We start from the raw sequence: 14721 nt of genomic DNA on the forward strand, positions 1-14721 counted from the left end.
GTCCTATTTATTAAAAAAAAAAAAAAAAAAAAAAAAAAGACAAAGGATGAACTGAAGCTCTGCCATCACGTAATGTCGCATACTGCTGTTTCTGATGTCATTTAAGAAAAAAGAAAAAAAAAAAAAAAAAAAAAGAAACAGGGTGGCCCTGTTTGGCTGCAAACTGGCTGGGACGACTTCACTGTCACTGGAAAATAAAGAATATGTTAGGCCATGTGGTGGAATGGGTAAAAACTCCATGTCAGGTTGGAGGAGTAACTACCAGAAACATAGCTACAGTTACTAGCGTCCAAGGGGATTTTGACAGTAGCAGATATAGAATATTAGATGACCTTTTACAAGATATAATTAACCACGTGTAATGTTTAATTTTAGGTTTGTTTCAACTCAGTTCTCCAAGTATATTATTAAAGGGCTTGTGTATTGATGTGCTAATGTTTTAGGTCATGTTTATGTTTATGTTTATGTTACATAGTGTCGAGAATTCTAAAGAGTTCACAAACTTGCATGTTGGTGTCAATTACAAGTTAATCAAGAGGCAGAAAAGATGGAGACAAAGCTGTACTGATCATGTGTTTTATGGAAATCCACAGTTTTTGAAATTTGAAAGCTGCAATAATTCCCATCCCTGCCTGAGGTCTCAGTTTGTACTTTACTACCTGCCTACATCTAGCTATTATAGTGTATTTTGCAAGATTTCCTTTTTTCTTTTCACTCCCTCAGTCTTCTATGGGCTTTAGTTTGGTACCTTTTTTACATCAGAAGGAGAGCCCGAAAAAGCTCTTCCTGCAAGGCAATTATCAATATAAAACCCTGGGAGCACAGCAGAGTGCAGACCTTGTCTTTTTCTCACTATGAAGATTTCTCACTTTTGGTCCAGCACCTGCAAAAAAAAGTCTTTAGATGTGCATAGCTTTTCTGCTTGTACCCACAAGTACAAGTGCACAGACTGTATAACATTCAGGATTATACAGGCTACTGAAAAATAGGTTATGTCTTAAAGGACATAAGTCATTTAAGGGCATTTATGCCTTTTTTATGAGATCACAGATATAATATTACTACTACTACTACTATAACTATTACTACTAGTACGCCTAATGTTGATACATTTTTGCAGGTAATGCATGAAGTAGCTCTTTAAAAACTCTGTGGACAAACACGATCCTAAATGCACAATCATACCCATAATGCAGAGTGTAAAGAGTATTGTACACAATGAAAAAGTGAAATCTTCTTGGTACAACAGGCTGACATTCAGCGGGATGTCCAGCCATGCATCTGAGAACACACTGAGATTACACTGCTCAGCTTACTCTGATCCCAGCTGTCTGTGGAAAGGCAAGCAGTGGGGGGAGTGAAACTGACAAAGAGATGTTACAAGCAACAGGGGAGGAGACCAAACTGTGTTGCACAGAGCAAAAACTGTCACACCATGGCTGAAGGGTAAGTGTAACAAAAAAGATCAGAGTCTTTACTTTTTATACAAAAGCAGAAAAAACAACAACGACAACAAAAAAAACCCCAGTTAATTGTTTTCTTACCACTATCTTGAGCACTGAGCTGAAGATCTTAGTGTCTTCTGCCACACCGCCTATGTAGAGCTTCCTGGAGAAGACAGGAGGGTGGTCGTTCTCATCCAGAACCTCAATGAACACCTTGGCTGTGTTAGCTGCAATAAATGACACCAGAAGGATTTCAAATCCTGTTTAAGCTTTTATTTGTTAGTTCTTAGTTTCTTTCTTAGTTTATGCAGGGCTCAGCTTGCATACTTAAGTGCACCTACTTTATTCATGCTTCCCCTGACCCGGGTTAGCACCACGCTTACAAAAGTAGAGTCGGGACATGCAAGCTTAGAAAATGTATGTCATCGAAATAAAGTAAACATAGCTCATTTGATTATTGGAACTGGAGTTGTCCAATTTGTCTTCAAAACTGGCATGTCATAATAATTTTTCATGGACATCAGCCGGTCTACAACTTCAAAAGAAGGCCTGAAATAATTTCCCAGAATATTTTGAAAGTTATTTATCACTGAAACCATCACACAGTGTCAACAAAGTTGTTTTTTTCTCGTTCCTTCTCCGTAATCGACACCTCTGGATAGCTCTCACAGATTGTAAATAAAGTCAGGTGGGCAAACAGGTGTGTGTTTTTCCCTTATTTGAGGAACGCATCTTTGACCCCTTTTGTTTTACTTTAAAATTGATGCACCCACCTTTTGCCTGACTGAAAATAGTTTTCTGCGGGCATATTCCCCTTCTTCTTTGGAAAAGCCCTCTTTATTTAGTAGTAATTTCAAGCTGCACTGCAATAACCTTTTGAAGTGGATTTGAATTGCATGCTGAAAAGAGAAACGTGTTCCCTTGTTACTGTCTCAGCCCCTTCCAACAAAACAGCGCGAGAAGCTATTTTGGCAAAGCCGACAACTTTGGGCCAGTAATGAGGAGGTTAATTTTGTTTTGATTGCAGCAAATATTCAGCATGGGGAAAAACTGAGTCTGAAGGATGTTGATGACTTCTCTCTCACTGCCCCCATAAGCAGATCAGGAAAACAACTGAGCCATTTTGCATTCTGTTTACCAACCAATAAGCAATAACACTCACACACTGAGCGGAAAATTGCTCTGTTAAATAATAAAAATTGATGATGAAATCTTAACTTCGAAACCATTATTTTTAAATGGGGTCTACCTTGTTGAGAGGTTTATTCTTCCTACAACTTGGTGCATAAAAATGCCATCAATAAAAGCCAGTGGAAGCTTAAGAGGCAAGCATTTTGCACATTATTGGGAATAATAATTTGAAGGGCAGCCAATAATCAAGCTGCAAGAGGGTCCCTGGAGTTACAGGAAACACTGCGAGAGGCAAGGAGGCATAAAATTGCGCATAATACTAAATTTGCTGGTTAAGTGGCCTTTTTGTGAAGCTTCTGAAATATTCATTCTGTCCCTTTAAAAAGAAACACATGTACAGAGTATTTCATCTGCCTAATTTGTCATAGTTACACCAATGCAATGTACAGCATAAATATGAAGAGCGGAAAAAAATCAAGACTGCAATTTAGGTAAAAAAAAATTGCAGTGTCAAGGACCATTTTTCTCCTAGCGAGATAAAAAAAAAAAAAAAAGTAAAGCCATGTGGCATTGGCGCTAAGGATGCACCAGGGGAATTGGACAAACAAAACACAGCACATCAAAATTATAGGGACAAAAGCTGTAGTGTGAGACATCGCGGGAGGACTCGAGGGAACGGGGAAAGAGGTCTGCAGAGTGTCTCTCTCCTCCCGCTCTTTGCAGAAAGTGGCCATCCTCCATCAGCACATAAAAACATAAATATAGTCTCTCCGGCTCACACTCTGGACACTCATAAAGATGCATGAACAAAACAAACCTATTATGAGAAGAGGAGTGCTTCTAAGCCCGTCTAGGTTTGAGTGCATTATTATTTAGAAAACATGAAAGTAAATATTGTCTTAGTCTGGGTTATTATATTGTATGCATGCATGTGTGGATCCTGAACATTTGCATACATATGTAAGGTACTGGACCCTAAGAGGGTCACTGGTCCACTAATTGATAAAAACACGTTAATGAGAAGGAAGATGCTGTGCCTCACGGGGCCCTGATCATTATAACAAGAGAAGTATGACGAGTGAGTGCACTCATTCAAAACGGGGTGCCTGCTTACAGCGTACTTGTTAGAGAAGCTCTCTTCTTTGTGGGTATACAAGTGTTGATTACTTTTAATTATGGTCATTAGTATGTGAGAGACACAGTATGACAAAAAAAAAAGAGCAGCAAACCATCTACTAAACCTTATTTATTGTTAGAACACTACCCATCATTATACAAAACATGAATGTCAGTAAACAGAACCATAAACGAGCCTAATGATATTCCAGCTAGGGCATGGAATCTATCAAAGAGAGAGCAGTCTCAAGTCTCCGGAGTTATTTCAAACCTCCACTGTGACAGTGGAAGCATCCAGCAATTTATGCATATTTCTCAAACAGGCAATCAAACAATCATGCCCACTTCACACAGCAATGGTATGCTGGAAGTATTTTTAAAGTTTTAACTTTTCTCTCAAGCAACTTCTGTCACTTTTCATGAGTTATGTCAAGAACAATAACATGAATGCCTTAAAGGAGAGACTACCTAAACTCACCATGTACGCAGAATTCCTGGACAGAAAGAAAAGACACTGGGATAGAAAAGGAAGAAACTGTGACAATCGGTTTTTGCCATGCTTCAAGAATCACCCTTGCCAACCAACATATTCTGCAGTTTATTTTTTTTCTAGTACACCGAGGCCTTAAGAATGGGAACACGCACAAATTCCATTAAGTGAGAATTTGCCATGATTAATGTTTTCTCACCCACCCTCGTTATGTGGTGATTTGTCTAAATTAAGAGAAATGGCCTATTTTTTCCATTGCTAGATCTTTTTGAGGAATTTTGACAAAGCATTTTTAACAATTTGTGATATTACCGGACACTGAAGCTTTTATTTCTCATACTTTGAACATTTTTATTAAATCACCATAACTACAAGATGGACATCAAATCTGTTGACACTGTTGAATAGTGTGTTAAAATAGCAGTTTAAATAGGCATAAAATGGTATTTCTTCAACAATAAGGTGATTTGCAAATAGATATTAGCTGAAAACTTGGCATATCTATGCGTGGTGTGCAGCATGTTTTGAGGAAATATGAGGAAATTAGACAAATGGAGGACAAAAGAAAAAGTGGTCTTCAGAAATGTTCTCAGCAGAAGGGTGGCTGTCAGAAGCCATTCTTAAAGAAGTGAAATGGTGTATGCTAAATTACACAAAACTGGTCTGAAAAATCAGTGGCAACAGGTCTTATGAAGTGATGAATCCAAATTTCACATTTTTTGATCAAATCATCATCAATGTGTACGGAGAAGTTCAGGAGAAAGGTACAACAGTGAGTATCCACAGCCATCTGTAAAATATGGTGGAAGCTGTTTCATGGTTTGGTAATGCATTTCAGCCAGTGGTGTTGGGGATCTTGTCAAAATTATGAAATATAAGTACAGAAAAGCTGCATCTCGCCCTTAATTAAACATTGTGGAATCATCTTGACACAGAAAGGAACAAAAGGCATCCGATTTCCAAGGAAGAGCTTTGAATTTCAATAAAGCTTGCCTAAGAGTTCAGGTTGTTTTGAAGAATAAAGGAAAACCAAATACTGACTTTCAAACTTGTCAGAACTGTACAAACCCTATTTTTACCTTATATACTGCATTTCCATCTATTTTTTGCACACGTTTCAGTTTACTGCTTTCATTTTCCTACCAAAATAAAAAGAGAGATGTTGGCTCAAGTCTTCTACATAGCAATGTAAAGATAAAGGATGAAAGCAAGTGATTATAAACTTTCTAATAATATAACCATAAATGGTCAAAGTGAGGAATTTACAGTAATATCTAAGATAATGGATGAGTTGGTCCCTAAATTGGATAAGCAGGTGTGAAAATGGATGGATGGACCTTGAATACCATAATTTCTGTCCTGAGTTTAAACATAAACAATCCAACAAAACTTCCACTGTGAGTGGCTTACATGCTAACATTTCTTACTTTTAGAAGGCACACGGAGGTTGGACATGACAACCACCATTGAGTCGGCCTGGACCCTGAGGACATAGCTGGTCACGTTTTCATAATCCAGTGGTTTTGCCGTGGAGATGACGCCTGTCCTGTTGTTCACCTGAAAATGACCTGGAAACAAACAAGTGGCGTTTATGAAAAAGAGGAAAAATTGCACACATATAACACAGTAAACAGATTCACTGGTGAGTTCTATAGTTTTTAATTTCTTGCAACCAAATGGTGATATGACCAGAACTATATGACTTATTTTTTTACACAATTAACTACAAGAACTCTTGAGGTGCATGTGGACAAGCAACTATTGACTGAGGGTTCCTTCTATATACGTCTTCTATTTTTGGCTGACTGACCTGAGTCAGCCTCACACCTCTGCTCTTCTTTGCCAACAAGTATGAAAAGTGATGCACAGTTCCAAGTACATCAATACTGTCCTCTCTGACTCTACATAGACTTCTAAACAAACATCTAGATGTTTTTCACTGAGCATTTTAAGATCTAAATCTCATTTTCACGTTACATAAACTGTTTGGGTTTTTTTGCACCTAAAGTGGAATTTAGCACTTAGGGTCAAAATGACTGCATTGTATACTGTATAATCTGCAGGCCATACCTCGTTCGTTTCCTGCAACAATGGAGTAGAAGATGGTTTGATTGATAGCAGCAGCAAGAATAATCCCTACTGAAGTGCCAATAGGAGCCAGCTCACTAACTGGAGGGAACCTGAGGAGACATCAAACACAATCATAAACCAAACAGTCTGCCAAAACATAGTGGACCTAAATTCAGTATCACACCAAAAGCATAAAAACTGGATATAAAAGCAGCTACACAAAAGGTACAAAAGGTGTGTATTTTGTCCATTTTACAGACTTTCATAACATTGTTGCAAGAGTTATTCCATCCATGATGCGTCCAACAACCCACCTGCCAAATATCTTAAAAACCTAGTGTACCTGATGTGGGGTACTTAAGTCAGATATATTTAAGAACCTTGCATTTTTAAACATAGATTTATTTTGCACTGCTAAGGTAGTGGGAGGGTAAATCTGTGAGTGGATTCTTTTACGCTCGATCGTTTATTCATTAATTCCTCACATTCTTTGATATGTTGTTTCTTGAGCAAGCTTCACCAAAGCCCTTTAACCTTTAACTACAAAGAAACTGGATGGTTATCATGTAATAAGGCTCTTTTTTTTTTGGTCGATATGCTACTCTTTTAACAGTTATGCGTGACTATCAGCCACACAAGTGTGTAATCATATCCAGCAGATATGATTGTCACCACTCTCCACAGAAATTACAGCTGCCTTAAATAGCAGGGAACCCTGTCGTAGCAGTGTGACGGTGAGGGATGATTGAAGACGATAATGTCATCACACTGCAACACCCTCTTGTGATACTGTGTGTGCTTTCTCGTTTTTACTCTCATCTCTACATATATGGTGTGTATGTGTTGCAGTTTTTATTCAAAGTTAGACTATTACTCACAGCAGCGGTAGGAAATCAGTGACAGCGTTTGTGGGAGTAATGCTCACAATAATCTCTGACTGTCATATTCTATTAAACAGAATATGTTCAGTCTGACTGAACAACATGGACTGCCGACTATCCATGTTTATGACATGTAATTAAACACTTTTATTGCTTTACTCTTTGCTGACACACACAAAAAAAACAACAACAACAAAATGCAGCACATTTAAGAATCTGTTATTGTAATTTCATAAAGCAACTCTCCCATTTTAGATGGCAGTTGTGAAATGAGAAAGATTGAATCCATTTATCAACGTGAAGAAGAAGAGCAAGAAAAACTATATTCAAACAGAAACAGAGGAGTGTATTGTCAGAAAAGATGTGCAGGTTTTGAGACGATAAATTACACTGGCCTTACTGCTCAATGAAGTAAAACAGCATGCAGAATCATCTTGGACAGTTTGCAGGTGTAACAGTTCATAGAGCAAGTTTTAGAAGAAAAACAAAGGTTCAAATAATACAGTGTTGAAGGACAAAAAGTTGTTATTTTAAAATGGTCTATTCATACTATTGGCTATAGTTACTGTTTCTGAAGACAACCAATCCTCAAGGACATTTTAGATTAAAAATAAATCTGTAAAATAGGAGCTGTTCTCTTTTACAAAGAATGACACGCTATTCATCCTCGGAGATATTATTGTGGCCTGCACTGGAATGACTGCCTGCATTAATAACACTTTCATCAAAAATATAGCCACGTTACTGACACATCAATAACGTGTTGTTTGGATGATACTAAAAGACTTCTGTTCGGTTTCCCTTCGGGTATGCTATTGTGCTGTCGCTGAATAATTGCTCTGTCTCTGTGGCACCCGGGAGCAGGAATCCACGCCATGCTTCACAGTGATGGGAACCAATTTATTAATGTGGTCTTCACGTAAGTAGATTACCTGGCTCGGGAACAACCGGTTGACAAAAACACAGAGGCAGTGTGAGCACAATGTGAGAACAGTGCTGTGCAAAACAGCCCAAAATGTCAGTCTCATAACTGTGCCATTCATCGGAATCCAGGATCCAACACAATGGCTATCCTCAATTTTAAAGTAACCTTCACTTCACTGCTAGTACACTTACAATCCACTGTCTTGTATTATATACTGTACATATTAATATAGAACGCAGATTAATACCACAAAAATTGAAATATATATTCTTTAAATACAAAACTGTAAAAAAGTCTTGTGCCACCCACCTTTTCTTTACATTTTGCTTCTAAGCAGCCAGACTTTTTCTTTTGTTTTTGTTTTTTTTAAACGTGGTGTTGAAAAATAGATATCCTGGCTTTTATGAAGGAAACTTTTCTTAACAGTCCAGTCCTTTGTACATGACCATCATTTTCCATTTTCAGAGGATTTATGTTTTTGTTAGTTAAGCCAATCAGCACAGACCTATGCATCAATCAAGCACAAGCATGGTTTGAATCCATCATCTGTTTGCTTGCATCTTCTGCTGCATTTGCATTGGTTTTCTTCAACTATTCTGGCTTCCTCCCACAGTCCAAAGACATATTACTTATTGGTATTGTAATTGTAAATGTACCCCCTACTAATTTTCCAGTGATTCAAGATCTAAAGGAGGATTAATTGGTGTTTCTAGGCTAATAAATAAATTAAATAAACTGACAGTGATAAGACAATACCCCAAGGTTGAAATTGTATCTGCACACCCTTTATTGTTTATATATTGTTAAGTAAGTAAGTAAATAAGTTTAGTTAATGGTGTTTGGTCTACAGATCACAAAAATCTAATTAAATGCTAAATCTATATATGCATATGTCTTTATGTTGTCAGTATATGAAACTGATACCCAAGAACTCATATTGTCTTTGCTGTTCATACATACATCCTGCTAAAAATGTGTCCCGTCTGTAAAAGACAACTTGTGTCAGCCTCATATGTATCATTCTTGAGGCCTTAAGCTGGAGTTTTTGCTCTTCCTACTGCAGCAACCGCATCCAAAAAATAACACATTTGGGCCTCGGCGTGAAGATCGAGATAAGCTGAGGTGGTGGTAAGCGTGAACCACCTCAGGTGAGCTTTATAGGCAGCAGGCCCTCCAATCTAGGCAAGCAACACAATCACACCAGACCATGGAAAACATTATCTACCCAAAAGCAATGGACCTCATGTGATGACCTTTTCCCTTTGATATTTAAAACCCCTCTGTTGTAATTCCATGCCAGATTCACCAAATTTGAGCAGATCCTCAAATTTGGTGAATCGTAAAAACCTCCTTTACGTTGTCGTTCTTGGTGACTTATTATTAGAAACATGCTGTATCCCAAATTGCTCCACTGGAACCTTTAATGGGAACATTTTATTCCCAAGAGTTAAAATACATGAATAATATTTATAAACCCACAACAGGAAGAAAGAAAAACAAAAATGAAAAATCCTTACCCTTCTAGTTAAATTTTACCTCACTTATTTAAGATGATTTCTTTAGCATACTGGACTCCCAAAGTCATTCTTCACAACTCTGAAGTCATATTTATTTTTCTGTAGTGAAAAAAACGAAGGTTATTTGTAAGAGAAATGTTTCAGCTTTGGCGATCGTGGCTTTGGTAAAACTTTGGAATGGAGCAGGAGAGGATAACATGCGCTGACCTGTTCAAAGGTTTTTCTCAGTTGGTCTTTAAGTCTGAGTGGGGTATGAAAGACTGTGCACAGCTTGCAACAAGCTGCATGGTGTGATTGCCAGGAAGAGGCAGAGCTGACATGTTATCACTTCCCTACATAGTGGGTCTGCCTGAGGGTTGTGAGCTGCTGCGAAATGACAAAGAGGGTGTGAAGGCATCTGAAGTGTGCAGATTAGTATAAAGGTACATCCACATGTAGACAGGAAGAATGACAGAAGGGTTTGTAGAAACAATACATAGTGATAGCTAGGCATGATAAGAATTAGAGATTCCAATTCCATTGTCGAAGAAAACCGAGATTATGATTTTTGGTAGTAATGCCCTTCGTGCCAAACTCCGCGATGCCTTTGGTTTTCTTAGTTATTCTCTCTCTGATACTGTCAGGAATCTGGGTGTCTTATTTGACAGCTCCTTTTCACTTGACAAACAAGTGTCTGCTGTTGTCAGATCTAGTTTTTACCAGCTTCGTCTTATCTCTAAGGCTAGGCGCTATATCCCGCATAAAGACCTCGAAAAGCTCATCCACGCCTTTGTAACGTCGAGGCTAGACTATTGTAATTCACTTTATTGTGGTCTCCACTCTTCCCTTTTACAGAGATTACAGACAGTTCAGAATGCTGCAGCTCGCATTCTAACTAAAACCAGCAAGTTTGCCCACATTACTCCTGTCCTTGCCGATCTGCACTGGTTGCCTGTCAAATATCGTATTCAATTTAAAATTTTGTTGTTTACTTTTAAAATTACTAACAACACTGCACCCAGCTACCTTAAGGACCTTTTAAACCCTTATGCTCCTGCTAGGGCTTTAAGGTCATCGTCACAGTTACTGCTGGCTCAGCCCAGATCTCGACTTAAGACTAGAGGTGATCGATCGTTTGCTCTTGTCGCACCTGTGCTGTGGAACAATCTCCCGATTGGCATCCGGGCATCTGATTCTATTCATTCTTTTAAATCACAGCTTAAAACATATCTTTTTAAACTTGCCTTCTCCACCTTTTAATTGCTGGTTTGTTTGTTTGTTTGGTTGCTGTGACCTATTGACCTCTTGTATTAATTCCCTCCTATCTTTCTATTGGTGTCTTTTATTATGGTGGTACAGCTTTTATCTTGCTATTACCCATGTGCTGTAGTCATTCTTATTGGTAGCTTTTATCTATGAACATAACTCGTTATTTTTATTTATCCGTTATCAATGTTTGAACCTTTTATTGTTTTATGTAAAGCACTTTGGTATGCCCAAGGCTTTTAAATGTGCTCTATAAATAAAGATTGTTGTTGTTGTTGTTGTCGATATCACTTATCAATTTGATTCTTCATTGGCTCTGTTTTGAAAGTCACCACCAGCATGCAGCAATAAAGAAATTACATTCATGCAAATATATTGTATGCTGTGGAAACGTTTATGCATGTTTGTTGAGGTATTTCCCCTCTTTGTTGTGATCAGTGTTGGAGTCGTTACTCAAAAAAAGGTCATTATTACACATATTACACACAACACTTAAAAGTAATGTGGTACATTACTTAATTACTCCCGGCAAAAAGTAATTCGTTATAGCCTACTACTCGTTACATTACTTTCACATTGCTCTGTAAAATAACTCTGTAAAACAGTTGAAACACACGCTCTCATAATCACCATTTAACAATAGAAATCTGAGACTACAACACCGCACACAATTCCTAATGAGGATACACATATCTAAGATCTTTGTCTTCGTAGAATACAAAGATGCCCGCACAAAACAAAGATAAAAACCAGCATAAAAAGGCGACTGTGAACAGTAGAAACGGAAGTTGCAGCCTGGCTGCTGATTGATTGTTATGTGTTGAAGTCGAGGGTCTGGCTGCTGAGGTTGGCATTCACTCCGGGTTCTTGGCTAGCTTAGCGTTAGCTTGGCAGATGCTTGCGAACCAAAGTTGTGTTAGTAGCATGTTGCGTTAGTTTCTGTCCTTGATGCAGTTTTCCACTTTGCCACTTACGTTTCCTTTTACGCAAAAAAATAAAAAATAAAAGTCAATATCCATGCAGTAGACTGTGTTGCTATTTTCCTCCACAAACACTAGAACTGAAATCAGTTTAGGAAGTGGACTACTAGCAACTGGTTTTCTACATGAACTGGTTCTCAATTCCCATTCCTACTGATAGTTTCAAAGAGTCAATTATGCATAATGCAATATCATATAGTGAACAGGGCCAAATTCACTTTTCATTTCTTTCGTATTCAGATGAGCAAAGATGCCATCAAGAGAGAGAGTGGGAGAGCGAGAGAAAGTAAACGAGAGAAAGAAAAATAAAGAGAGGAGGAAGATGCTGGCACATCTACAGGCAGCAGAGAATCCTGGTGTCAACATTAGGGAGGGTGAATGACATACTGCTGAGAAGCGTGGGCAGCACACAGGTGTCAGCGAGCACTTTGCCCCAGGGCCAATGGAGAAGTGATGCTTACGAGACAAGGCAGAGGCGTATAATCCTTGTCGAGCACCACAGGGGCCTCTGTTACAGTGTCTACTATCCTTCTACCTCGCCTTCCCTTTTCTTTCATGCACTGCATCACAGCCAGAACAAGAGGTGAGGGATGGTGACCTTGCTGAGTCTCTGCTACGGTCCGTGCTCCTTTGGTGGATATGCAGATTTAGTGCCACGGAAGGTCTGGATCAACCTCAAATCCTAGACGTGAGTCATTTAACTGTAAAGTGTTCACAAGCAAATTGCATAAACAGTGTGCAAATGTCCATAAATACATACTCGGGAAACTGTTGCAATACATTTCCTACCTCAATGTTGATGTTGGCAGTACGCTTCAGTTTTGGTTCAACAATTATAAATCAGTCTAACTCAATAACTGTTGAGGTGGATTTGTGCTCGAGAGTTTGTTAGTTAGCTCTTGTGTCACCCTGGTGTGAACTTGTTTGTTCCTGCCTGGAAGCAAATTCTACGAATGACAAACATTGACTCATCTGACTTGCACTAAATTATATATAGGGAATGTATTTAAGCTCCTGCTTGAACACAAGTTGGCACAGAGGAAAAACACTCAATGTTCATGCTCTCCATTAAGGCGGCAAATTTAAGGAATTTTGACAGCCCAGGCAAAGTCAGCTCAGTCACAGCATGATTTACACAGTGAGTAGCCTGTTCGGGTGAATCTTATCACGGGATATTAAAATTAATTAGTTGGCAACATAAAAAAAAGAAAAAAAAATGTGGAGGACTTCTATAGTGTTGCATGTATTTATGAGAGCCTTGTTCTAGATATTGGGAACTGTACAGCAGTGTAGTTAGCCAATTTATTTTAAAAATGAACAGTCCTTCAAATTTTCAGAACACCATCCAGGTTCACCCCATAGCTGCACTATAACCATTTTGCTTTTTTAATGTTTATGAATATTTTGCTTGATTAATTTCTGACTTCTCAGAGGTCCAGTCTGTTGGCTCAAATTTGAGTATAAAAGCCTGTATTCAGTTCATTTGCCCAACAAATAACCATATGATTTTAAGTTTTAAACAAGTTTTTGACACTTTTCTAAAATATTCACGTTTTATTGTTTTTATGGAAGGTGATGATAAGAATCAATTTAATAAAAATGAATGTATCAACATATACAGTATAATGTATTCAAGGCCAAAAGTATTCCTCTTTTTTTAAGCATGTCAACATAAAAAGCTAACAACTCTTTCATATAATGTAATATCACTGCACTGAGAGTTTATAGTCTTGTGTGCTATTGACTGAAGGTCAGACTTTAAAGATTACATGCTATGTTTGGCAAGACCAAAGAGGGGTGGAGAAACAAAGTGGGAATAGGCAAGTGAGAAACAGAGATAAAGGTATTATAGGGTCCCTGGACCACTCAAGATATTCGAAAGGTTTTGAAAACTAGTGCCATGATAGCTTAGATATTTCAAAGTTATCTTTTTTGGCAAGACTCAATTCTCTTCCTAGAATACACAATATAATACAACCAATGTGAAGAAAAAAAAAGATCCAAAAAGCCCACAATAAAAGCACAGCATAAGCTGTAATTCTGTCTGTTGAAAGTACACATTAAGTAGCATTAACAAATCAAATAGATACAGAATACATCTACTCCTTAAGAGCCCTCTACACTCAACAAAAATATAAAATTGACATTTCAACTGCTTTACTGCCTTCTGCTGTTACATATACAGAAAATGGAAATCACAAAATATGATGCATGAGTTTGCTTTGAGCAAAGTAGGAGTGCGGAAACTTATATGTGTAAGCGAGAGCCTATTTTCAAGCAATATAGAGCTAGAACCCCCCCCCAATATATTATTAGATTAACCAGAGAGTCAAAGGCATTATTTCAACCGAGAAACAACACTGTGCAATGATTCAGACATACTGTGGCAGCTCGAATCTGAAGGCAGATAATAGATATTACTATAACCAGATAGCATCAGATAGCATTAGAGACAAATGGAAATACCTTATAGCTAAAAACCTTTAGAAGTTTAAAAAATAGCAGGTGGTAAAGACAGCAGATATTACAGCTATGCTTATGAAAATGGAAGTGCACATTTACATCAAGACTAGAGTGGTGAAATGCAACAGCCTGATCATTTTTAGCACCTGCTGTAAGATCATTGCTGTATCTCATGCTCCTAATCATTCCTTTCTTCTTCTTGCACTATTTATTGTGGTGACCCTTTCATAAATGTGAATTGATTGAGCTAATAAAAGAAAACACTCATTTAAAGTAACATAAAGCAAGTTCTGACTGCTTAGAGGGTGAAGTGTAGATTCCAGAAAGAAAAAAAAACCTTATTGTGTAAGCTGTCTGCTGGAAATGACTGCCTTTGGAGTTGTATAGGCTACTTTACAAGTAAGCAAACAGAAGAACAAAGAACATACTGATTGCCACTTTAAATGTACAATCATGCC

General features: G+C 37.9%; 1 protein-coding gene across 1 annotated transcript in view; it reads right to left on the minus strand.

The window, feature by feature from the left end:
• The window catches only part of LOC146695404 (protocadherin-15-like), a 224604-nt gene that overhangs the window by 27936 nt on the left and 181947 nt on the right, over positions 1 to 14721 (minus strand). Inside the window, exons 25-27 of the mRNA XM_085477537.1 lie at positions 6253 to 6362; positions 5610 to 5750; positions 1545 to 1672 (exon numbers count right to left, since the gene is read on the minus strand). Coding sequence (XP_085333663.1) covers positions 1545 to 1672; positions 5610 to 5750; positions 6253 to 6362 — 379 coding nt within the window. The remainder of the gene's footprint in view (positions 1 to 1544; positions 1673 to 5609; positions 5751 to 6252; positions 6363 to 14721) is intronic.

Source organism: Copadichromis virginalis, linkage group LG13 (genome assembly GCF_057382275.1).
Source record: "Copadichromis virginalis isolate Kocher_CV1m ecotype Utaka linkage group LG13, C_Virginalis_male_GT1.1, whole genome shotgun sequence".
NCBI classification, from domain to species: Eukaryota; Metazoa; Chordata; class Actinopteri; order Cichliformes; family Cichlidae; genus Copadichromis; species Copadichromis virginalis.